General features: G+C 42.4%; 3 protein-coding genes and 1 long non-coding RNA gene across 4 annotated transcripts; 1 reads left to right on the top strand and 3 right to left on the bottom strand.

Annotated features, from left to right (window-relative positions):
- Positions 1-4442: 4442 nt before the first annotated feature.
- Positions 4443-16776, bottom strand: LOC134178954 (uncharacterized). The gene is made up of 5 exons (XM_062645865.1): positions 16686-16776; positions 12796-13224; positions 5117-5255; positions 4941-5038; positions 4443-4880 (listed from the first exon to the last, which is right to left on the bottom strand). The coding sequence occupies exons 1-5, from the start codon at positions 16701-16703 to the stop codon at positions 4668-4670; spliced, it is 897 nt and encodes a 298-aa protein (XP_062501849.1). The 5' UTR covers positions 16704-16776; the 3' UTR covers positions 4443-4667.
- Positions 16777-19262: 2486 nt separating this feature from the next.
- On the bottom strand, positions 19263-20064 carry LOC134178895 (uncharacterized). Its single transcript, XM_062645811.1, has 4 exons — positions 19984-20064; positions 19854-19922; positions 19458-19789; positions 19263-19388 (listed from the first exon to the last, which is right to left on the bottom strand). The coding sequence occupies exons 1-4, from the start codon at positions 20052-20054 to the stop codon at positions 19315-19317; spliced, it is 546 nt and encodes a 181-aa protein (XP_062501795.1). The 5' UTR covers positions 20055-20064; the 3' UTR covers positions 19263-19314.
- On the top strand, positions 19684-20074 carry LOC134178896 (uncharacterized). The gene is made up of 3 exons (XR_009969712.1): positions 19684-19821; positions 19873-19969; positions 20031-20074. It is a non-coding gene; the product is annotated as an uncharacterized LOC134178896 (long non-coding RNA).
- A 106-nt stretch (positions 20075-20180) lies between these two features.
- Positions 20181-22283, bottom strand: LOC134178034 (uncharacterized). Its single transcript, XM_062644812.1, has 8 exons — positions 22262-22283; positions 22168-22206; positions 22033-22075; positions 21809-21956; positions 20979-21753; positions 20828-20910; positions 20654-20761; positions 20181-20189 (listed from the first exon to the last, which is right to left on the bottom strand). Exons 1-8 carry the CDS (start codon positions 22281-22283, stop codon positions 20181-20183), a joined length of 1227 nt encoding a protein of 408 aa, XP_062500796.1.
- Positions 22284-25097: the final 2814 nt, after the last annotated feature.

Raw genomic sequence — 25097 nt, 5'->3', positions numbered from 1 at the left:
ATTCCTTACAAGTGTGACCGCTTGAGCACGCTTCAGAAACTCGTGACTAGGTGTCTAAATCGTTTAGATTTTAAGGTCTCTAGAACTTTAACTTAATTAGTTTAATGAGAGTGGGGCCACATGTTGCTGTAGACGACCTAGATTTGAAGAACGTGTGCGTCACCAAAACTCTGAAATGTCCCTACTTGCGGACGTACATCTACATCTAGAATTAATGGCGTAGAAGAGTAAGTTCAAAGGACAATGCAGTGGCATGCATAAACTGACACGCAATCCCAGACTTTATAATACAGTAGATTAGGCATCGTAATCGTATGACAGAATCGTATAATGTGAGTAATACGATTCTGTCATAGCGCAACTAATTACCTCTAAGTTTTATACGGGCCAAGGGCTTGCATTGCTAGCTAGTTTAAGATCATAGCGCAAACGACGCGTAAGATGCCCAGATCGCTTGACAAAAGACAACTCTCGCCGCGCTAACTCCTAATCAATGCGAATCTAGGCGCAGAAAGCGATAGAAACGCTGTTGCCGGTGATTTGTGAAGTGTTTGTGCGCCACGCCTTTGCAACCACAGCAAGAGCGGATACCATGGAGGCATGTGTAAATTGGCCAAGGCAGTTGGCATACAGTGCGCACTAATTGCAGCATTTAGTGATGTCAGTAGCCGGTCTGAGTATTGATTATCCGGATAGTGACGGGGGCGGAGAGAGACCGGGTCGAGTCTACACATCGAAGACTATAAGGCCTTTGGGTCTATGGCACTATCACTTTCGAAAACTTGTAGTTTTACAAGGCGTCGATTCGCGGTAATTTCCGTTTCGGATATACCCATGCAATTATATAAATAAGTGATAAATATTAACAAATACTTGATTTATTTTAAATTCAATCAAGATTATTTAAACTATTTTTGTAATAGCTTTAATTAACACATAATTGCAACATTTTCTTGTATTGATATTAATTAAGTGTAGGCGTGGTGATATGGTAATGCATTAATGTGCGCTAGGCCCAAACACTCTAAAGTTATTTTGACAGGCCTGTTATTCCGTTCGTTCAGGTCCGTAAGCTGGGAAGTTTGGGGGTTGGACGAACCACCCCCTCAGCTGTGTACGTCCGCTTCTGATCAATTTACTGGTGCATAGTACGAGATAGGTGCACTTAGAGATTTGTGAATGCGTCTTGTATGTCGAACTTGTTTCTATCACTGCAATCTCTACATTTCCCTTCAAATTTTTTAATTCTAGTATATACAATTAAGAAACCACGTGACGGGTTTGTAGCGTCATTGTTCCATTTTGATGTATAGCGCATGCACTACTTCTGAATCCAGGCTACGGCCATCGTCAGACGTCGACCAGGGTTCGAGATTCAATCTAAAACGACAGATGATAAGGAAGAAAATAAAGGAATATACAAACCTTTGATATACTTTTTGGGATTGGGTTCGGAGCCGAAATAGAATTGGGCTTTGTCGCTGCGGCTCGTCGTGCTTGGTGTTGCAATCGTTCCATCTAGATTGACCCCAATGTACTGACCGGAATACTTGATTGACTGAAAGATAGAGTAGGTACCATCTGTTTCGAAAATTTTAAAGTAACTGAATTGGCTTTTCTTTTCCTGTAAAATGCTGGGTTACTTATTGTGAACGCTTTCGGCTATGATTTGAAATCTTACAGCCCCAAGGCAATAGTTTCTTATTGCCAGGTACTTGTCACGAAATTTCATGATTTGCAGAGACACTACGGACACGAAGTCGTCTTCTGTGTGCGCTATAAATTGGGCTAATAAATTAGATAACATTAATCAAGGCAGCAAAACTTGTCTAAATGTTACATAAACAAAAGCACGCACGCAAGCGCACGCACACACTCACACACACACATACACACACCACACACACACACACACACACACACACACACACACACACACACACACACACACACACACACACACACACACAACTTTTGCCATCTACACCGCCAGTAGCCACAGTTTTCCCATCTTTCATCAGTTTCAAATTGTCGTGGGTGACTTTGCTTGTAAGGTACACATGCAACCTTCTCAGTAATCAGCTTTTCCTATCAATATTTTAAAAGATACACAAACAATTAATTTTGAAGTAAACGATTTCTCTAAGTTAACACTATACAGTGGGTACTCTTGCTTGACCAGACTGTAGAGCGGTATATGTATGTTTCTACACATTGTACTGTATCGAGTATATTCAGTTTAATTCTATGGCCAAAAATGTGTAACGCATGTTGCACTTGGTTTCCTGACGACTGTTGAGTCTTCTATATCTATCTAGAGAGTTAGTCAGGAAATATTGGAGACAAAAAATTACATCTACCTACGTAGATTTGTAAAATGATTTGAATGAACGTCACTAATGTGCATACCTAACGTATCTACCCATAATGCCGAGGTAGCGCTCAAACCGTCAGCTGTACTTTAAATAAATGCATGATGGCATTTCACACCGAGAAACCTTCGTCAAAGTATAGCTAGATATTATAATTGATGTGCCTTGCATCCAGTTTGCCACCTAACCATGCAGCTGCGATGATTGTCACGTGATTAGCGATAGCGAAACGCATGCCAACGACGTAACACGATCCGACGTATGAAACGCTGCTCAACAAATGGGTCATCTAAATATCTTGTCCGTAAGCAAATTATATACGAATCAAGCAACCCATCCATTTAGTGACGCCTTAATCCTGAAGTCAAGACTAAATTGAAGTTTGTTTTTGATATAGCACATTACATCCTAGGAGCGAGGTGTAAACTCTACTTAGAGGTCAAGAACAGATGTTTTAGTGTATAGCTGTGCATCTACATTTATCATTGATATTTCTGTCACACGTACACTTGATTGGTTATTAGCGTAAGTAATGCGCATGAATGTCAATATGGATAGAAGAATGCAAGTGTAGGTTGTGGTCACGCGACATCCACATTACCATTGACGGTTTCCCCTCATTACGTAAACGTCAATGCAAATTTTGGACATCTAACTTAGTTAAAATCCACAAGCTCCATACCATCATTCTGCCAGCACAATTTCCACGTCTGGAGCGCAAAAGCTTCTTGAGATGTGGGTGGACGCGTATTAGAACGTTTGGTAGCGTCATGGTAAAAGGAGTAAATGCAAACAGTTTCGTATTATATAAACTAGGCATGAGGCAATTTGCCTTGGTTGAGAAAGTGGGCGTAAGAAACCGTCTCAGAATTGCCAGAACTACATACATAGCTGCTAATCAAACATTAAAATTTTTGAAATAATGGGCATGACTTTTGTTGAACAATCATAGAAAATGGAAGTTCGTGTGAGCATGAGACTAGTAGACGTCTATATATTGCACAGTACATGTCTAGAACGCGTGAGCGACTTTACACTCGTACTGTCGCAGATAATTTTATATGCTATAACACACGCACACACACACACAACACACACACACACACACACACACACACACACACACACCACCACCACCACCACCACCACCACCACCACCACCACCACCACCACCACCACCACCACCACCACCACCACCACCAGCAACAACAACAACAACAACAACAACAACAACAACATCAAACTAAAACAAACAGACACACACATGTGAATTTGAATATAGCGGGAATCGGAACAATGGCGTAAAGAAAAGAACAAAAAGCGTGCCATATATATAGAATCGTTAGCAGCTACTTGTAGACTGTCGGACAAACATTCTACACACAACATTGAGCGCTTACTGAAACAAATTCAGACGTTGTTTTCTTCTTCTTTCTGCTTGACGTCGCGGCTGTTGTGACCTGCCGCAATCTCTTCTGAGTGTCTTTAACATCCAACAAAGTCTTCTTTTCTTTCTCGAACTCTTCAGTGCTTCTCCCGCAATAAACGCTAAGAGCTCTCCGTATTGGTTCCGAAGTCGTACCTGTATATGTTAGAACATTGCAGAGATAATAAATAAAATGTATGATTATGCCGCTTAACTTACTCGAACTGCTGCCTTTGAGGACATTAGCTAGGAAGTGCAACGTTCTTTTGTCCACCATACAGTTGGTACAGTACATGTGTGTTTCGGTTAATCGACCAAGAGCCATGACTAGATTTACACATGCATTTAAGTATCTCAAACGATTTAACTAAGAAAGGTAATAACAACATTTTTTAGTAAACACGTAGTTCCGCTTTTGTCACTTTACTGGCTGTTTTTAGTAGAAGACTGCATAGGAAAGCACTGTAGACCAGAATGTCAATTATTAGTAACAGACTGCATAGTAGAGCACGGCAGACACAGTTCGTTTCTATTATTAGTAACAGAGTGCATAGGCAAGCACAGCAGACCTTAGCCGAGAAGAACCATGCATAGTGAAGCACAGCATAACTCTTCTCGGCTTCCGTAGGAGAGCCAGTGTAGTTTTTTAACATTCAGATGTTAGATTTACTAATTTCTACAACTACGAAGAAAGCGCACACAAAACTAGTCTGAGCATCAAACTATACATAGACGTCTGAACAGCACAACATAAAATATCGCAAACCATTTTACACACAAACACACGCATGCACGCGCACGCGCACAAACACACACATGCGCACGCGCGCGCTCCAAACTAGATGTCAACCGATGTCCTTTGCAGTTCTCTACATGATTGTGCAGAGACGATAACCAGATGTCTCGTCGTTATTGTAAGCGTTGTAGAAATTAGACTCTTCGCCCGTAACGTGGTTTGGTGTTACAATATCTCCAGATTGGCTAACTCCAATATAGAAGCCGTTAGTTTCGTTAGACTCAAAACTGTAGTATCCTTCATTGACTTCTGTGACTTGGAACTTAGCATAGTCGCTATCAGCATACTGTAATTAACAATAAAGACAATTGAAGTAACGTTGACACAATTGGTCACGTGATCATACTGCGTAAAGTCGATTCTCTTTGATTGTCAAAAACCTGTCAGTGAATTGATTGTTTCTTAAGCTGTACGGGTTTTGTTTACCAGTAATCGTAAATCTAGCTACACGCATATAAATGCAATGAAATAGACGATTACTGATTAGAGTTCAGAACAAAGTACTGTACATGTATACGTCACCTTTCTTTTGACTTTTGCTAGCCGTAGTGTCAACAGTTGTTTGATCACCTTTGACCATTAAATATTTCTTGGAAACAGTTGAAACTCTGCTTTCCATTACGATTACCTCACCATTTAATTCGGAAAGAGTCCACGAACCCTAAACCGCACAACAAATATTGATATCTTCACGCTGCTTATGCAGTGACAATGATGAAACTTTCTGACAAACAACAATCAACAAAACGACAGAGTTCATCTATGTCGTCATCACCCTCTAGGTAGGGTAACTGGGGTCTTTACCCTCAACTGGACGCCCACCAACCCGCCAGGTAAGTCCCAGAGAGGTACATGTTTCCGTGTAATCCATATGGCGCTAGCTTATCGATATTTATTGCGTGCGCTATGAGGATTTCGCCAGCACGTCCAGTAGATATTATTGACTACACGGAAAGCACTGATCCTCATTGCCAACGATCCTTGCGCCAGATCACAGAAACTCCTCATCGACGGAAACAAGTCTACTCTCACAGACATAGCCCAATAGAGAATGAGAAAGAACCAACAGACTCATTTCATTATATTGCTATTGCCACCCGGGATCAAACCAAGGTCATAATGGTATTATGTTGTCATCACCCTCTTGGTAGGTTAAGGTGGGGCCTTTACCCTCAACTGGGAGCCCACCAACACGGCAGGTAAGTCCCAGAAAGATACATGTTTCCGTGTAATCTATATAGCGCTAAAAAGTAACAGGCATAACCTCAATAATAAATTTATTTATGTTATAATCGATTATATATTTCGTGCAGCACGAGGAGCCAGCTATAGACAGCACGCCCAGTGGATATAGATGACTAGAAGAAAAGCACTGATCCTCATTGCCAACGATCTCCACGCCAGATCACAGAAACTATGTGTCGTACTCAACCAGATCGGTCTGATTTGTGAAGTCTATTACGAGTACCGGAAGCAAACCCTGCTTCAGAAGTATTTAGACCATCACGGCTGTCTAGAAAGAAGACATGACTTTACGAAGGATCCGAGTAAATCCCAGAAGCACTGTTTTCTGTAAATGCTGCAGGTTGTGATGACCTGGAATAATGTCCAGCCACCATGCAATACCTGCGTGCACTGTGCCCAAAGCTCCCAAGACTACCGGAACCACCATTGTTCCAAAATGCCACATGCGGCTTATCTCCACTCGCAAGTTGCTGTACTTCGCCGACTTCTCAGCATGTTTCTTGCCAATGTTGCCATTAGCAGGACAGCTGATATTAATAGGAAGACAATTGTTTGTCTTCTCATTTCCGAGACAGACGTTTGGACGATTGGCTTTGACCTCTCTAGCAGTGGGGATGGTGGTATCCCACATCATAGTAATGTCATCCGTCTCCACAAGCCTATCAGGATGATGCTGTACCATCTGCTCCCAACTGGAGCACCAAAATGGCGACAAACATCTCAGTGAATGATGGAGGCCACCTGATTGTGTCGATCAGTGTAGTCCATCGGTGCCCAAGCACTACATCCTGCCACAATGTGGTCGACTGTTTCCAGGCCTACACTGCACATGCGGCAAGTAGGACTGACATCACGATGTAGAACCTTGTGCTCACAGTACCGAGTCCGAAGAGCTTGGTTTGGAGCAGCAACAACCGGTCCCTCAATTGCAGCAGAAAGATTTGCTGCCTTTAGCCATCAGTAGATCTCTTTCATGTTTACAGGCAGTTGCTCAGTGAGACAGCGATACTTTCCGTGCATAGGCTTCCCGCTTCAGAATCGCACACGAAGAGAACTGCAACACGTACGGTAATGTCTTGCATCTGTTTCAGGCTTTTGCTCGAAGCCACCTTCAACCGAGATGAATGCATTCCTGTGTAAGCTCTGCGACTTGTCGTCCGAAGCAAGACTCCTCCGCAGCTGTGCAGTAAAGTGACGAGCCATGCGCTTGATCGAGTGTAGAGATTTTCCGGAGTCACACTCCCGTATCATCCGTATATATGAAAGGATCAGAACTGTCTGCAAGGCAACAATTCAGCCTCACAATACAAGATTGATATGCCGACTCAATCTGTTGTAACCCCCTACCCCCATCACTGCAAGGAGCGTACAGTCGGTCAACGTCTGCAGAAGGATAGCGTTTATTATTATTTACTAGTAATTGTAGCTGTGTTTACACCGTCGCTTCTACAGCTATAAGTCTTCAAAGTTCTGAACACCACGAACGCTAGGAGGAGTAATTGTCGCCAAGAATTACGAATATACACGCTATTTTCTTTCTAGACGTGCTACTTTTAAAATGTATTTAAAATCCTTTATAGCGACTGTCGTTTCGCGTTACCGCATAGTCCGTAAATAGTCTGTAGTTGTAAGTACAGTCATCATATACGGGACATAAAATTTCTAGATAGATTCCCGTATAAATATCATAAAACCAAGAAAGCGATCGATTTCGAGTCAGCAGTTGCAGACAGTTGAGTTCTTTTGTTTATTTCCGACAGGTTCTAGCAATCGCAAACATGAGTAATGAATTACACTGTTCTTGTGAGAAAACTCTCTCAAGGAAGTTTCGCGCCTACGGTTGGCTGTTCGTCCATTGTCTTTGGTTGCCACGTACGACATAAAGGAATTAATGTTTCGTGATTGGGCCACACAGAAAGGCGTGGCACATTCCTGCAGCGTGACAGACACAGCCAGCCAGCCAGCCAGCCACATAGTCCCCAGACCGGAAGTCGGTTCAGCCCTATACGTTTAGAGTACGCTACTCGCCAAGTCTCGTGATTTTTACAAAGTCCCTTTTCTTATAGGCTCATAGCTTAAGTAAACAATAAACATATGTACAACTAGTAATTGAAGCTGTGTTTACACCGTCGCTTCTACAGCTATGAGCCTTCTAAGTTCTGAACACCGTGCCACGTACGGTAGGAGGAGTAATTGTCGCAAAGAATTACGAATATACACGCTATTCTTTCTAGACGTGCTACCTGTAACATGTATTTAAAATCCTACATAGCGACTGTCGTTTCGCGTGACAGCAAAGTCCGTAGTAGTCGTAAGTAGAGTCATCGTATACGGGACATAAAATCTCTACTAGTACGTAATGTTAGATTCCCGTATAACCATCGTAAAACCAAGAAAGCGATCGATTTTTGGTTAGCAGTTGCAGACAGGTGAGTTCTGTTGTTTATGTTCGACAGGTTCTAGCAATCGCGAACATGAATTACACTGTTCTGGTGAGAAAACTCTCTCAAGGGAGTTTCGCGCGTACGATTGGCTGTTCGTCTATTGTCTCTGGTAGCCACGTACGACATAAAGAAATTAATGCTTCGTGATTGGGCCACACTAAGGAGGCGTGGCACATTCCTGTAGCGTGACAGACATAACCAGCTACATAGTCCCCAGACTGGAAGTCGGTTTAGCCCTATGTGCTTAGACTACGCTACGTACTCGCCAAGTCTCGTGACTTTTACAAAGTCCCTTTTCTTATAGGCTCATAGCTGAAACTAGTAATTGAAGCTGTGTTTACACCGTCGCTTCTACAGCTATGAGCCTTCAAAGTCCTGAACACCACGTACGCTGGGTGGAGTAATTGTCGTGAAACATTACGAATATACACGCTATTTTCTTTCTAGACGTGCTACCTGTAAAATGTATTTAAATCCTACATAGCGATTGCAGAGCTGCCAACTCTCCGAAATTGAGCGGCTCAGCGGGAGACTCCCGCATTTGGGACCCTTCTCCCGCCTACTCGCATTTGGCATCAAATCTCCAGCATTCTGACCATTGGTGGGTGTGACCAAAATGATGGGCGTGCCTTTTCTGTGTAACTGTACTGTACCCTACAGTTTTAGTACATGCATGTGTACGCACATACTTGATATCCCAATAACAATTTCTATGTGCCAGCCCCTCTCATCATCCGGCTCTTTCCTAGCATACTTGGTCAAAATACTGACATAGAAGGTGAAAAGGGGGAGAGGCTGACTACCTGGAAAAGCGATGGAAGAAGGCCACCAGAAAATAGAATCCAGAACATCCCAACTAGCCACGAGAATGTGCAACTACTTTGTTCTTAGATTTTTATAACAAGCAGTAGTACGTACAGTACAAGTTTTGTGTTTAATTAATTAACTATTATGTTTAGTAATTGGTGTATGCATGTTGATACTGTGTGTCACTAATTAGGCACATTAATCAAACGGTTATACATTTGTTGTACTATAATTTAAATAATTAACTAATGGCTTCTACACGTATTCCAACCGGGCATGGAAATGCTTAAATTTTGTTGATTAGATATTATTTATATATTATTTAACACTTATTACAATATAAATTTATTGATATTAATGTATTGTGGGTGTGTCCAAAAATGTAAACTCCCGCATTTTCCCGCATCATTTTTCACGCAAACTCACGCATTTTGACACTGCTAAGTTGGCAGCTCTGCGACTGTCGCTTCGCGTGACCGCAAAGTCCGTAAATAGTCTGTACTCGTAAGTAGAGTTATAGTATACGAGACATAAATTCTCTTATGGTTACGCAATGTTAAATTCCCATACAAATATCGTAAAACCAAGAAAAGCGATTGATTTCGAGTCAGCAGTTGCAGACAGGTAAGTTCTGTTGTTTATTTCCGACAAGTCCTGACAATCGCAAACATGAATTACACAGTTCTGATATGAAAACTCTCTGAAGGAAGTTTCGCGCGTAGGATTGGCTGCTCGTTCATTGTCTTTGGTTGCCACGTACGACATAAAGAAAGTAATGTTTCGTGATTGGGCCACACAAAGAAAGCGTGGCACATTCCTGCAGCGTGACAGACATAACCAGCCAGCCAGCCAGCCAGCCAGCCAGCCAGCCACATAGTCCCCAGACCGGAAGTCGGTTCAGCCCTTTACGTTTAGAGTACGCTACTCGCCAAGTCTCGTGACTTTTACGAAGTCCCTTTTCTTCTAGGCTCATAGCTGGATAACAGCTTTGGTGCTGTACATGTACTGCATGTAAACAGATTTCGACTGCATTCTAACAGCTGCAAATCTAGAGTAAACAGCAGTGTAATATTGTTATTTGATGGAGTTGGTAACTTTAGCCAGTAATTGAAGCTGTGTTTACACCGTCACTTCTACAGCTATGAGCCTTCAAAGTCCTGAACTCCACGTACGGTAGGAGGAGTAATTGTCGCGAAGAATTACGAATATACACGCTATTTTCTTTCTAGACGTGCTACCTGTAAAATGTATTTAAATTCCTACATAGCGACTGTCGTTTCGCGTGACCGCAAAGTCTGTAAATAGTCTGTAGTCGTAAATAAAGTCATCGTATACGAGACATACCATCTCTCCTAGTTACGTAATGTTAGATTCCCGTATAACTATTTAAAACCAAGAAAACGATCAATTTCGGATCAGCAGTTGCAGACAGATGAAGTCTGTTGTTTATTTCCGACAGGTCCTAATAATCGCAAACATAAATTACACCGTTCTGGTAATAAAACTCTCTCATGAAAGTTTCGCGCGTACGATTGGCTGTTCGTCCATTGCCTCTGGTTGCCACGTACGACATAAAGGAATTAATGCTTCGTGATTGAGCCACACTAAAGAGGCGTGGCATATTCCTGTAGCGTGACAGACAGACATACACACATAGTCCCCAGACCGGAAGTCAGTTCAGCCCTAAACGTTTAGAGTACGCTACTCGCCAAGTCTCGTGACTTTTACAAAGTCCCTTTTCTTATGGCTCATAGCTGAAATTAAGTACTAGTAATTGAGCTGTGTTTACACCCTCGCTTCAACAGCTATGAGCCTGAACACCATGCAAGTATGATCTACGTCCGACGTATGTCGGTACAGTATGGGTCGGATGGACGGATCCGATCGGCATGCTGACGTTGTTTCGTGTAGCCAGACCCTCTCCGCCATTATACTTCCAGCGGGATCCGGGATAGGGATAGGCTGGAAGTATAATGGTGGAGAGGGTCTGGCTAGGCGAGACTAGAGCCGACGATGCCGGACGGATGCGATTTTGACTGGCTTGCGCGTTTGCTTGCACTCGACTCGCCGGGTACCCCTCTCGGGGACTCTACTCGGGTGGACTTATCCGTCGCAGAAGTTGCTTCATGCTCTAGACAGGAAGTAGAGTCGGTTGCCAGAGCAACTGTGGAATTCCACGACGCCGAACGGATGGACGGATCGAAGCGCCGACGGTGCAAAGCGAGTTCGATTTCCACTGCCTACCGCGTGCGCTCGGACTTGCATCGCCGGGGACTCCTCTCGAGGACTCTAGTGTGGTGGACGCACGCAAGTTTGCGTCATGCTCTAGCTAAACAGAAAGCAAAGTCGGCTGACGCCGCCACAAGGGCTACCGCAGGAATTCTGCGGATGTAGGCTAGTTACCAATTGTCTCGAAGAATTACAAATATACACGCTAGTTTCTTTCTTGCCGTGCTACCTGTAAAAATTTATTTAAAATCGTACAAAGCGACTGTTGTTTCGCGTGACCGCAAAGTCCGTAAATAGTCTGTAGCCGGTTGAAGTATGGTTATCGTATACGGGACAAACAATCGCTCATGGTTACGTAATGTTAGATTCCCGTATAAATATGGTGAAACCAAGAAAGCGATTGATTTCGCATGAGCAGTTGCAGGCAGGAGAGTTCTGTTGTTTATTTTCGACAAGATCTGGCTATCGCAAACATGAATTGCATTGTTCTAGTAAGAAAACTCTCTCATGAAAGTTTCGCGCATACGATTGGTTGTTCGTCCATTGTCTTTGGTTACCACGTTCGACATAGAGGAGTTAATGTTTCGTGATTGGACCACACAAAGGAGGCGTGGCACATTCCTGCAGCGTGACAGACATAGCCAGCCACATAGTCCCCAGACCGGAAGTCGGTTCATCCCTATACGTTTAGAGTACGCTACTCGCCAAGTCTCGTGACTTTTACAAAGTTCCTTTTCTTACAGGCTTATAGCTGAATTAACTAAACGTACTTTTCTACTTGCAGTTTACTCTCGTCCAAACAGAAAATGTTTTGGGGGACTAATGACTTCGATGAAGACAGATAACATGACAGGCCCGGATCCAGATGGGGGTTCAGAGGGATAAACTCCCTCGTTTCTAGAAGGGAGTGCGTATAGGATTGCACCCAGACGTATGGTAAGAAATTTGTATGTGGTGGTTGCTGCCGTTGTGCACATTATCTAGTCAGATTGCATTACGGTTATGCTTTTGCTACACCTCTTAATTTGAACATTCTAAACTGACTACTCAAGACTATAGGCACACTAAAAGTACAGTTGACTATTTCCGTATGTAACGGTCCAATCAATGCTCCTGAGTTGTAAAAAATTACAAATGATTGCATTATTACATTGTCAGCCTAACAGATTAGTAGTCAAAGTTTAACAATAAATAATTTCAGTAGAAGAGATAAAATAAATTTACTCTTTATGACTGCTAACAGATCACACACACCCTCTTTCAAATATTCATTGATTTGGGCCTGCATGACTTTTCTACTCTTCATATATTGTTTGACAAATGACCTGAGCAATTGCCATCTGCATTTATTTCAATAATTAAATAAATCTTGTTGACTTAATTCCAAACGTGCATACACAAATACATAAACAAGCATACACACAACGCAAGAGAACATGCACGCATACAGTGACACTAATAATTTTTGTAGCTTACTGTTACTAGCACTTGAGTAATCTTAACAGATGAGCCTTCATCTCCTGATTGCTGACTGATGCCAAAGCGTTTCACCTCTTGTGTCGGCACTCTGTGCTTGAAGGAATAAAGATGTGTCTCGTTCACTTTGATCTCATAAGTTTCTTCTGTGGTTGCTATGGTGAGCAAAAACTTTTCTTCCGTTTGGAATGGAAATGTATCTGCCTTCAGCTGTTCACCCCACACACCGTCGATTTTAGAATTAAAAAAGACAGCGTTTTCAGCAGATTGAACGCTGATGTGAAGGGCGATTCCGCTGTCGTCTCCTTCTGGAGTCGTAAACAGATGAATATCAAAGTGGAGGACATGATCACGTAATATCACAGCGTAGACGTAAACGGTTTTTCCTGGAGCGTTGGTGATATAAGGGCGTGACAATGGTAGACTGACCTGTTGAATAAGAACGTACAGCTTAATTAGCAAAGTGGAATATTAGAGGCTGCTGCAGTTGGATGCACAAGAGTTGTCACAAACATATTGTATATAGTCGGTCCTAGTACTCAAACGTTCGCCATAAATCAAATATTCAATAATTTTGGAATAATTTATTTTATTAATTGCATAAGGAAGTTCGTAAATACACACGCATCTGTGTATACATATAGTATGCATCGTAGGTCAAAATAATTTGCAATTGCAATAAATACAGATCAGGCCTTGCAAACAACAAAGTCAAAAACAACGCTAAAGCATACTAGCTAAACATTAGATGTCACGTTGCTGCAAAGATGTACTGTATACAACAGTTGTTACAAATTATTGTACAGCTCTAGTACTAAATCAAGTCCAAACGTTACAGCCATACTAAATACGGAATAACTAGAATAAGCAATTCTAAAAATGTTTTGACACACACCCGAGATACGTGTATGTCTCTAATGGCATCGTGGCTATGCTCGTAGCGTCTAGTTAACTAATTAAGTTTGTATTCATTAGTTTTCTGGGCGTATTGGTATACAGATGTGTGTCACTGTCAGTGTGGTGTGTGTGTGTGTGTGTGTGTGTGTGTGTGTGTGTGTGTGTGTGTGTGTGTGTGTGTGTGTGTGTGTTTTGTGTGGGTGTGTGTGTGTGTGTGTGTGTGTGTGTGTGTGTGTGTGTGTGTGTGTGTGTGTGTGTGTGTGTGTGTGTGTGAGTGTAGTGAAGAGCTTTAATCGTTGTCTGCAAGGACGTGCTGCGAGCTATCGGTACGTATTGTACGGTATCCAGTAACAGTATATATACTTTCCTACAAATCTTTTGCACAATTGCCAACAAGAAATGGGTGATCACGTGCTTGCTAGAAGTAAGAAGACCGGACTATATTTAATGTAATTACAGAGTACATTATGTTGAGTCAGTTGACGCTTCTTAGTCAGTTGCATGGCTACTCTCTGTTCGCGTTGATTTTGCGCTTTGAAATCTGTAATATCTTCTGCGCAATAGGGCAGAAACAGTGACAATCTTGGTATCGTTCGAAACCGCAAGTTCCCGGATTTTCTATAGTTGGGTCTTAACTCATTAAGAAGGCATGGTCTTACAACAGGAATGCTGCTAATAGAGGAAGTAGCTAATTAGCAAGGCTTGACATCAACCATGGTTCGAAAAATCCGGTCGCCAAGTCTCCATATGGCGACCACTTTTAAATGGCTGGCGACTAAACGAACAGTGTGGTCGCCAATTTGGCGACTAGATTGATTGATTGATTGATTCAGAATTTATTTTACGACGGGAATCCCTCGACACATTGGTCGATCTTCCGGGAACCGTGTTTACAAGAAACTATTTACACTATTAATTACACTAAATTTAATCAAGCATACAGATATAGTTCCTTAGACGATATCCACATACTAATTTTGAAATCGTTCTCAATGAGGAAGGGAGCGAGTTCCAGAAATATTGGTAGTTTCTAGTCTTTCGTGGCAGCGTCTCTTGGATGCGAACCACGTGCTCAGCAGATGTTTTGCGTTCCCCTTTCTACGTCTACCATTTAGTGGCACCCTGCGACGTATGCCGCCTACTTAGCACCTTCGTATATATCGTGTAACAATGTATCACTTAGCAATCTATTGCGAGTCATTGCTATTCTCTGGTACACCATCATTTTTACGGACTCTAGTGCCTGTACCGATCTGATTGGTCTGTGCCATCAGCTCCAGACAAATCCAACTAAAGACCCGCAGACGCGTATAATTTTTCAAACAATTGTGGTCACTCCTATCCTTCATAGGCTACACCAACAAATCCAAGTCAACAGCTCTATCATAGACGAGACGCCGTTGCGCAGCGGCTTTTCCCGAATGAAACATGAAATTCGCAGCCAATCGTAGTTGAAGGTGACGGCAACTGCCTATCTAGATCCTTTTCTATGCTGTTCAAAGAATTTGACCATCTTGAATTGAGACAAATAAACACTATTATGCAGATGTTGCAAACGGTGGGCGTAGGAAGTGGCAAAACAAAGAGTTTTCCCCAGCACGCTGCCTGAGTGTCTTTCTATCAAAAGAAGTAGACCAAGGTGTACGTCCAGAAGTTCATACGTCTCCTAGTGCTACTAAGACAGGTTGTTCAGACAAAAGTTTCTGCATGTGAAATCTAGGTGTTGAATGAAGCCACGGCGTTTCAGAGATTAACACAGCTAGCCATAGGAAACCACGTGGGGTGTGGGGTTTTCCTTCGAGAGTTACCGGATGTCCTGTTCTCAGCAAATCAGTAGTGGCACTGAGTCATATAGAGAATTTAATTAAGAAACGCTCAAAGAAAGCTCATGTCTTATTGATGGATAGCCAGGATGTGATGACAAACCACATAATCACGTTATTAACATTACAAAACCACACAACCACATTTTGTTTGGTTGTAGCTATACAATTAGTGGAAAGTTTCTATAAAATATGAATACTCATACTATTACATAAAAGAACCCCAAGTACCACACTGTAGATTGAGGTGTCTACTAGCCAATGTTCATCCAACATTACTGCAAATTCCTAGTTAGGTCTTAATTTAATGTCAAACATGATAATCTGGGAAAGGGTCTCAACAGTGATATTAATGACTTGTTTACTTCTGGAATCTCTGACTTAGAAATTAGTGAAAGTTTGGCGACCAACCGTTCCTCTAGGTGGCCAAACTGGTGACTAGATTCAAACACATTTTTTGAACCCTGATCAACTCACAGTTGGTCTTGTTTCGCAAGTAGTTGCTTGATATTTCTGACTCCTCTTCTCGTTTTGTTTCGTCTTGATAGCTGGCGACTTCCTCTACTGTTCCTAACATCTTTGTATTGTAATATGACCTCTAGAATGTACAGTTAATGGAATATCACTTAACATCTGAATGTGGTAAACTGCATCATTAGTCACTTCCGAGCGCAAAGTCAACGCGAACAGAGAGTAATTGTTTTGTTTAGTCAACTACAACATGCATGGCATGCAGTTATCGTACAGTACACGTGCAGGGAAAGCACTCACCAAATTCCTTCTAACTGTGATTGTTTCAATAATACACTTCAGATGCTCTTGAGTAGATTTCTAGAGTCTTTTAGGTCTGGAAATGTATGTTTACAGCTTCTAGAAAGAGCTAAGCCACATGTAACATGGGTGGTATACACGGAAGTACAGTACCTACGACACCAATCGAGACTCTGAAATGTCCTTACGACGTCTCCCTCTAGTCTACTACAGGATTGATTGGTGGCCTAAAAGATTAGCCCAAGCTCGCACATGCAGGAAGGCCAAAGGAAGCCTTTGTTGCGGATGCGTTGGCATGACTCTAGACTGGCAATGTGGCCTGTTTCCTGTTTTGCAAACTTACACTAGTATATCTAGGCATGCATCCTAGTCACTAACTTCTAGAGTCTACGATATTACCTCACTGTCTTGACTCATTGAAGAATTGCTGGTGCAGACGACCGCTTTCCTGAAGTTGTTAGGATACCACGTGACTATCGTGCACACAACGTACGCTAGAGTCTCGGGTCAATCCTCAAGCACTCAAGTAAAACATGTTGCGATCTGACAAAACTAAAATAGAAACAGTGTTAGGTAGTCACATCACCATCCGTCGTAACGTTGTTACTGTATTCCGTAGCTTGCACAAAACTGATCTTTACCTATCTTTCGATCACGCAGTTCCAACTGGCTTGCTATCTATCTAGAGCGACCTTGTAATATAATAACCGGACGTCTGGTTACCTACCGGGGTGCATGTCTTGGCGCGGAGATGATAAACACTTTACATGCTTTTGTTTACTAAACTAAAACGCTGGCACACGAGCGTCGCGTCTGTTGCGTCTGAGCGACGTTAGCGATTTATCTAGTGTCACACCCATTTCATTAGTCATGAATGAGTCACCAGATGAAGAAGTCGTCTTGACAAGTTGCTAGATTGGCGTGCACTGTCTAGGAGCGTAGCGTTGCATGAGCTAGACAGCCCACCATTTGTAGGCGTGGTCATAAAAATTGTGGACTGTAAATTCGTGTGAGGACCAACACTTTATATATAGTATATGCACCGCGCCCTGTTTTCCAGTCTGAATCTGCCACTAATTCTACCATATCAGCCAATTAGAAATCTATAAAATGAGCGTGTTCATGAAATGGTTGTGTCTCGTAGCATCGTGAAGTTTAGCCCCAATTTCTAAAGGTCACGCCCCTGTACTGCTTTATTTTTGACGTAGACATTGAAGGAAGAGTGGAACGCGTACTACAAACATATTTTCCCGGAGTCGGAGAGGAGAATTTCACAGACTGGTGCAGAAACAGTACGCGATTAGCAGCTCCAGACTCTCATTTTCGATATATTCGAATGTCGATCTAGAAATGGATTTGACCATTTGCTAGCTCAATTTATTTTATACCGTAAAAATTTTACTTTTGCGACAGTTTTTGTATTGGCAATTGCCTGAAAGTTCCTGTTAAAAATATAGGAATTAAATAACTAATATATCTATAGTTAAAACAAAAGTAAACTGAAAATCTCTAACTAACTAAAAGATTTGTGTATAGAAATTAAATAACTAATACATCTATAGTTAAAACAAAAGTAAACTGAAAATCTCTAACTAACTAAAAAATCTGTGTATACAAATTAAATAACTAATATATCTATAGTTAAAACAAAAGTAAGCTAAAAATCTCTAACTAACTAAAATAGCGCTAGCATCTTGACTTGGTATACATTTACCCTAGCAGTGTCCTGAAGTCATCGCGCAACCACGTATTACATAAGCGAGTAATTATTCAATACAATTGCGTAACCACGTATTACTTAAAGCGACACTGTCAAGATTTGAGCGCACAAGTGCTCATGCTTGTGCGCTCTAGGCGTGTCACACTTCGCGCGCAAACCTACATCGGGACTCTTAGGACAGCGCAATGGCGTTTCGTGACGATAGAACGCGTATTAGTGCATCAGACACGTCTGCTGACGAAGGAGCAGTGGTTATTCCGGTACGCAGACAATGGGACTTTTCGCTAGGATGTCTATAGCTAGGAGTTGATTATGCGTGTTTTCAGGAAGAAGCTAGATGCAACTGCAAGGGTACATGCCAGAGAGTCCGTCGGGGGAATAGAGGTTGTCAAAGTAAAGCAGCAGGGGTACGATGTGTTCTATTATGCGGATGCAGACAAGAACGTTGCAGAAATCGTGAAGATCATTTGGACGTTAGCTTGCATGGAGCCTTTTTGTAGCTAGGCTACCTACGCGTTGATAATATTATTGGTGTGCCTTTTCCACTGAATACAGGGTGCACATATGAGGAATGATGGTGAAGAAACAGTCCGTGCTGTAACAGCTCCTAGAGAGTCATTTCCCACAGAGGAAGAAATCCAGGTTGTGAAGATACCCATTGATACAATTGTCCTAATATCTCGCAATGATGGTAGGTATTACATGAGTTCTTTGTAGGGATTCGTGAGAGGGTTGACAATAGAACAGCTGCAAAGAACGTTGACCAGTTTCTTGCGTCATGGTAGAGGATCGTTTGATCTTGCCAGAATATATTCTGATATTGAGAACCAAGGCACTGTGAGAGATCACCCGTTTGCTGCACCCCCCAACCCAAATCCTCCTAGGTGGTGCAAATGTGGAAGGTGTGGGGACATGGGTACAGGAAGAGCAAGAGAGAACGTCTGCTGTCAACAAGATCAGTGTGTCACAACGGAAGAATATTTGAGAGCCACATGTCTAGATCATAATGTGCTGACACTGACCATCCGACTACATGCAGATTACATGAGTGAAAGACTCAACTACAGAGCAAATGGATTTCGAAAGGCAGCTTATCGGCAATACATTCTAGGTCGCTATGGATATCTGGGTAAAGGAACAAGACGAATAGCTCCTTCTTGTGTCGTTCGTTGTGTCAGACATTGGTTTCCAGCACCAGATGGGAGGTACATGGGCTACAAGAGTGAGTAAGCAACGTTTAACAGGGATATTCCTCTAGGTACCCTAACTTTAGCTAAGTAGGTTCTTGGTATACATTGACTGTTCCTTTTATCTCGCATCCACGTCATCGATTTCATCGATTTCTCTGGTTGTGTGAGCATTGACTGTTGAGTTGCTGTTACCTTCACATATAATATAATATATGATATATGAAACGTTGCTTTGATTTCAACTCAAAATGGTCATTGTACCTGTTCTGCTGCGCTGCTGTTCTACAAGAGAACTGGTACCAGGAGGAGCAACAGGAGCAATAGTTGACTGCGCAAAAGAAGATTTCAATGGCTTCTGTAGTACTGATCCAGTATCTTTGACTTTTCGCAGTAATACTCTGTGCATAAGCTGTGAAATGTGTGGGTAAGTCTTGTGCTGCTTGACCTTTGTAACGGTCCACTGTTGTGAGTTTTTATTGTATTTTCTGTGAAATCTTCTCTCACTAGACGTTTTTGGTTGTGCATGTTGTCTGTCCACATGAACATTGTGATCCAGTGCAGCAAGCAAACAGCGAGCTTTGAATGCATCAAACCTGTCATCAACAAATGAGGAAACATTGCCACGGTAAACTCATTGATACAAAGTAGCAAAATAACCCAAATGCTGTTCGTTTAGGGGCATACTTCAAGATTACACTGTGGTAGTTCTCTAATGCACCTGTATGCCTAGAATCAAACATGCATCATGACCATTGGACTAGAATGAATCTCAAGTGAGAACCAATACCTAGATCGTGCATAATATGCCATTGATCTCATCCACTTTGCATCAAGAACAATCTTCCTGAGAAATTTCATTGCTTGAGAATCTACTCCGAGAAGTGTCTTTGCAGTGTCATTGATATCAGCTTCTGTCAATTCACTGTGGTGGCATCTACCAGTGGCCCAGGTATGCTCACCAGAGACGTAATGCAGCACTCCTATTCAGATGGCCTGCAATGAAAAATTGCATATCTCAGAATGAGGAGTCTGTGACTTTCTAGTCCTTACATATACTACTCTTGTTGATTAATAATTAATTGATGAAATAGTAGGTTTTTGCCACCTACTGTGTGATATAATATCTCATTTAGCTAGCAAACGCAAGACAACTACACAGGAGCGGTGTTGACATTGATTCATGCCCTACCTTGATATGAGTTTGAGTATTGCTGGTGCTAAGTGATGTCTTCTTCTGTTTTATTTTAATGCGTAAAAAAAGATGAACAAAATTTTGGTTTGCAAGACCAAAATTGGTGAACTGCTATCAAATCTGGAACTACTTCTCATGGTATATTGATAGCACACACACACACACACACACACACACACACACACACACACACACACACACACACACACACACACACACACACACACACACACACACACACACACACACACAACCAAAAGAGCACCTTCAATTTCTGGACGTCTCCCTGTGCCTGTGCACACGACCACCAGAAATGGTTGACTATGGACCTTTTCCATGGTCTTAATTCTGCAAGCTCCTTTTTCTTTGATGCCTGGAAAAGAAACAAGCTATTGAACTGATTTTGAAATAAAATTCGTTGTAACAAAAGCCTAAAAACCTCAGACAACGCTTTTGCTAGCTTCTTGGCTTTATGCCAGACATCTAGGGAATGAAAGATCTCTTTATATTCAGCATCTCGTGCTACACAGTATAGTAGAAAACAAGAAGATAGAGTCGTACCACCTGTGAGTTAGCTGAAAAGGTTATACCCATCATTGCTTTTACACTTGTGGATGCATCTGTGACAAGTTCTACTACGTTGATCCTGAGTCGGACAGATGTCATTCCTCGCTGAAGACCAAGTTTTTCCATCCTCATGCTCTTTAAGTCTACATCTCGTTTGTCAACAATTTGTACATCAACAACTTTGTGGCTCTCACAATCCATTAACGAGTAGACACAGTACTTTGCTGAGAAACCTGGTGAGTCGTTCCTCGCATCACCAGCTAGGACAACAGGACAGTTTGCAATGTCAGCAAGATTTGTCTCCCTGGTCTCCGACCAAAGTTCAAAAACTGAAGGACAAATGTAGAGTCTTTGAATTCGATAGAATGTTGATTGTGACTGGAACTTCAACCCCAAGAAACGGCACATGAGCTCAATCTTTGCAAACTGGTTGCCAGAGAGAACTATTGAGGAAGCAAAAAGCAGGTCGTTGGTGAAGAAGGGATATGACTTTCTTCCCTTGCAACGCTTAGAGCTACTCCATGAGCCTTCATGACGATTCCTGCAATGCCATTGTAAACAAAGTGTGCCACCAACATACGTTTGCTTCACTGATATCTTCTCTTGACAGAAGGGATGCCTGCATGCTGTCCCAAGAAGCTGCAAGATGTTGTCTGCATCACACACCACTCGAGCACAAGTAGTCGTCTCTTCCAAATCATCCTCCAAGATGGTCCTTTGTGCTGGTATGGAGCTACCATGAGCACAAAAGTTGATGACTTGAAGCACTGGATGTGGTCGTGTGTAATGGAGTGGAACCTATAAAACATCCTGATACTACACATGTGAGTTAATAAATTTCTACCCTCTCAACCTCAGTTTCATTTTGAGAAGGAATTGGTCCTGCTGAAGAATTTATGTCTGAATTTTCTGGCAGAATAGATGTATCCAAGAAACTTGCATCAAGTTCATCATCCAAGCAAGGGTTTTCATCTATCAGTTCAGGTAAGGAATCACTGCAACTGGATAACAGACAAACGTACCCCTATTCATGCCCAAGCAACTTTGTAAATGAATGAAGAAATCTAGGTACCGTACGTTTCTAAATGATGGTCAATTTCAGATGTGTCATCTGATTCACCTTGAATTGCCAGTAATCGCTGTATCCTGCAAGCAGAATGTATGCAGAGAAAGTAATGAAACCATGAAAATGGCTTTCAATGAAGGATTTACTCAGATTGGTTGTGGATTTCTTCATCATCTTCTTCTGACCTACTCAAACAGAATCTAGAATCAGAGTACATGACAGCGCAGACAAGCATTCTACCCTGATGTTGATGAACTGACATTCGAGTGCTGCCACACACCTACGGACGCTTTTTCTTCACTGTTACCTTGACTGTTGCTTGTAATATTTACAGGTGTGCACCCATCCTCGACCCCTGACAAGGAATCTTTACTAACCATGTACAGAGAGTATATAAATTATGTAGAATTTACAAAACAACTTTATCAAAACAATCGAGAAGCAGCAATCTTCAAAATATATGAGCTATTGCCTCGATCACTAATACAATATCGTGGGCAAGAACGTAAATTGTCATCTAAAATATATTTTACCATTTCTGACTGATAGAACTCAGACGTGTGGCAAACCGTTGTCTTCCTTGTCTCACCTGGTTGGGTGTAGAGCAGAGATTTAGTACACCTGTGACACATATGTACATTGCAGGGAGAGAAGTTCCAGTAGGCTGTACATGTCCAATCAACACAAAATGCAGTCTAGTGTTGTTTACCTTCATACTCTCGTGAATCATCAGTTCTTATTCGCTTAGATGGTAAGGAGTCTTCAGATTCAGGTGCTTCATGTCTTTGGCAACTAAATTCATACGGAACGAGGGCGCACACATGCACACAGCATTACATAATACTACAGTGATTAATTCACAGGCAACAATCTCTCACCTGCAAGACTCAACGAATACCAGAAGTAAACCAGCAAGCTCTCCAAAAGACGACACCTGCCACTGAACCTTTAATCGCCAAAGCCTACTATAGATGTCTTGCGACAGTTTAATAGTCTTCATAACACTTGTTGTGCACTTGCGGCGACGTCCTGCCCCTTGACGTGCACCTCCATGGCTTCTCTTCTGAGATACAGAAGTCATATCGGTGACAACTTCCGGGAATCTTGTCCATCACGTGCGGCTTGCAAAGGCCCGTTTTCGCCGTAGAAAGTAACCGTTCGAAGTCAAAAACAAACGCTATACTTGCTCTATATTTACAAAACTTATACGACGTATCAAATCCATGCGCAATGACCTAGTCAAGTACGACGATATCGGCTGTCAGGCACTCAAAGCACGAGAAAAGTCGATCTATTGCCAAAACGTGGCAGATAACGCAATATAACTACAGGTAAAATTGCACTTGCCAACGATTCCTCGTTTTGGAGAACTTGAAAAATTTCTACCTAAATTCAAGTTTGCGGGGGCGTTTAGACGCTAGGTATCCGAGGATAAAATCTTGACAGTGTCGATTTAAGCAAGTAATTATTCAACACATACTAGTAATGCTGGAAGACTGCTCTTTTGGCGGCTATCCTTACACCACGCCCTTTTAGCGCGCGTCAGGCCGGACCATTTTTGAAATGCTTCCAACGCGTTATAATTAAAATTAATTTATGCGGGTACACGGCTTTGCATAAAGACACGTGCCTCCTGGTAGTTGAGATTACAATACCAAACAAAAGCCTCGGAAAATGCTACTGCCAGACATCCTATTGGCAAGTTGAAGATGACTGCAAAGATTGATATTATTGTTTTTACGTCAAATAGCTGCCACGTTCAACATTCCGAGAGTTTGTGTTGTAGCCGTCTATTAATATTAACAAGCAAATTGTACGATGTCCTATGTTTATGTATAGCCTCGCAAGCCAGGCTCTTCCGAGCAGTCGCTGAGATAAGCGCACGTGAATCACACGAGGAGGAGGAGCTTTTGCCGGATTTGCTCCAGCGCGAGAAGATTCTGGTGGCTTTCGAGAACTTCATAGTGACGCGGAACTCCGGATCCGTCTTCATAGCTTGAATAAAGCTAATTCGATTTCCTAATGAGCTTCTTAGTGTAATTGCGTTTGATATACATGACGCGGAGAGGAAGCCCTCCTCGGAGAGCGCTTGAACACGAAAGACAGTGAAGCTGTTGATGGACAAAGTGCTGGTGAATAATGAGCCAAGGAATGGCCTACATGGGACAGGTGTGCTGAACCTACACTCTCCAGCAATGTATCTTCCTGCTGAACTCATCTGAATTGCGCGAATTGAAATCGACGTAGCAGTGTTTACCACTCTTGTGGGTCTACTCTGACATCTATAGTCTGTGGGGGAAATGGTGTGAGAACTGCCGGCCTTGCTTCACTCAACGTTTCATCAAAGCAGTGGCATACAGCCTGTTGACCTCTCCAGACGGGAACGGAGTCCACGTCATGATCAAATTGGCGTGTATTGCTATCTCAGTCTGTCTGACGGTACTTTCGACACGGCAAGTAGCTCTTTTTTACGATACTGGCTCCCCTCGTGGAGAACTGGAAACATCTAGGCGTGGGATAACAGCAGTGCAGTGGACCTACCATGTTCAGGAAGTGTAGAGTTGACTCGTAGTTGCATGTGTTGTGTACTACGTACGACTTGTTTCAATGGACGGACTCTGATTGCTACATCTAATCAGTAACCGCGTACAATGAGTTCATTTCTCAAACTACCGTGCTGCAGATCTAGATTCGGCGTTGTCCTGTTGGCGAAACTGAATACTGAAAAGGAGTCGTGACACTGCAGAATATTACATGGCTGAGATGTCTAGCTACGTACTAGAAGCGAACGATGATGTCAACTACGTACTTCGCGCAAAACAGGCAAGTACGTGAAGCGATGTCGCGTGTTACTCAACTTTCATACCTACATGTTTAGCTAATCAAATTAGCCTTATCCAAGCTATGAAACCGGATCCGGGGTCTTACGCCACTATGACGTTCTTGAAAGTGACCAGGCTCTTCTCGCGCTGGACCAGTTCTGGCAAACGCTCCTCCTCCTCGTGTGATGCACGTGCGTTTAGCTCAGCGACTGCGCGGAAGAGCCTGGATTGCGAGGCTAGTGTATGTATACGAG

Source organism: Corticium candelabrum, chromosome 4 (assembly GCF_963422355.1).
Source record: "Corticium candelabrum chromosome 4, ooCorCand1.1, whole genome shotgun sequence".
NCBI lineage: Eukaryota > Metazoa > Porifera > Homoscleromorpha > Homosclerophorida > Plakinidae > Corticium > Corticium candelabrum.
The sequence above is the reverse complement of the archived record's forward strand: the minus strand, read 5'-3'. Positions and strand labels throughout refer to the sequence as shown.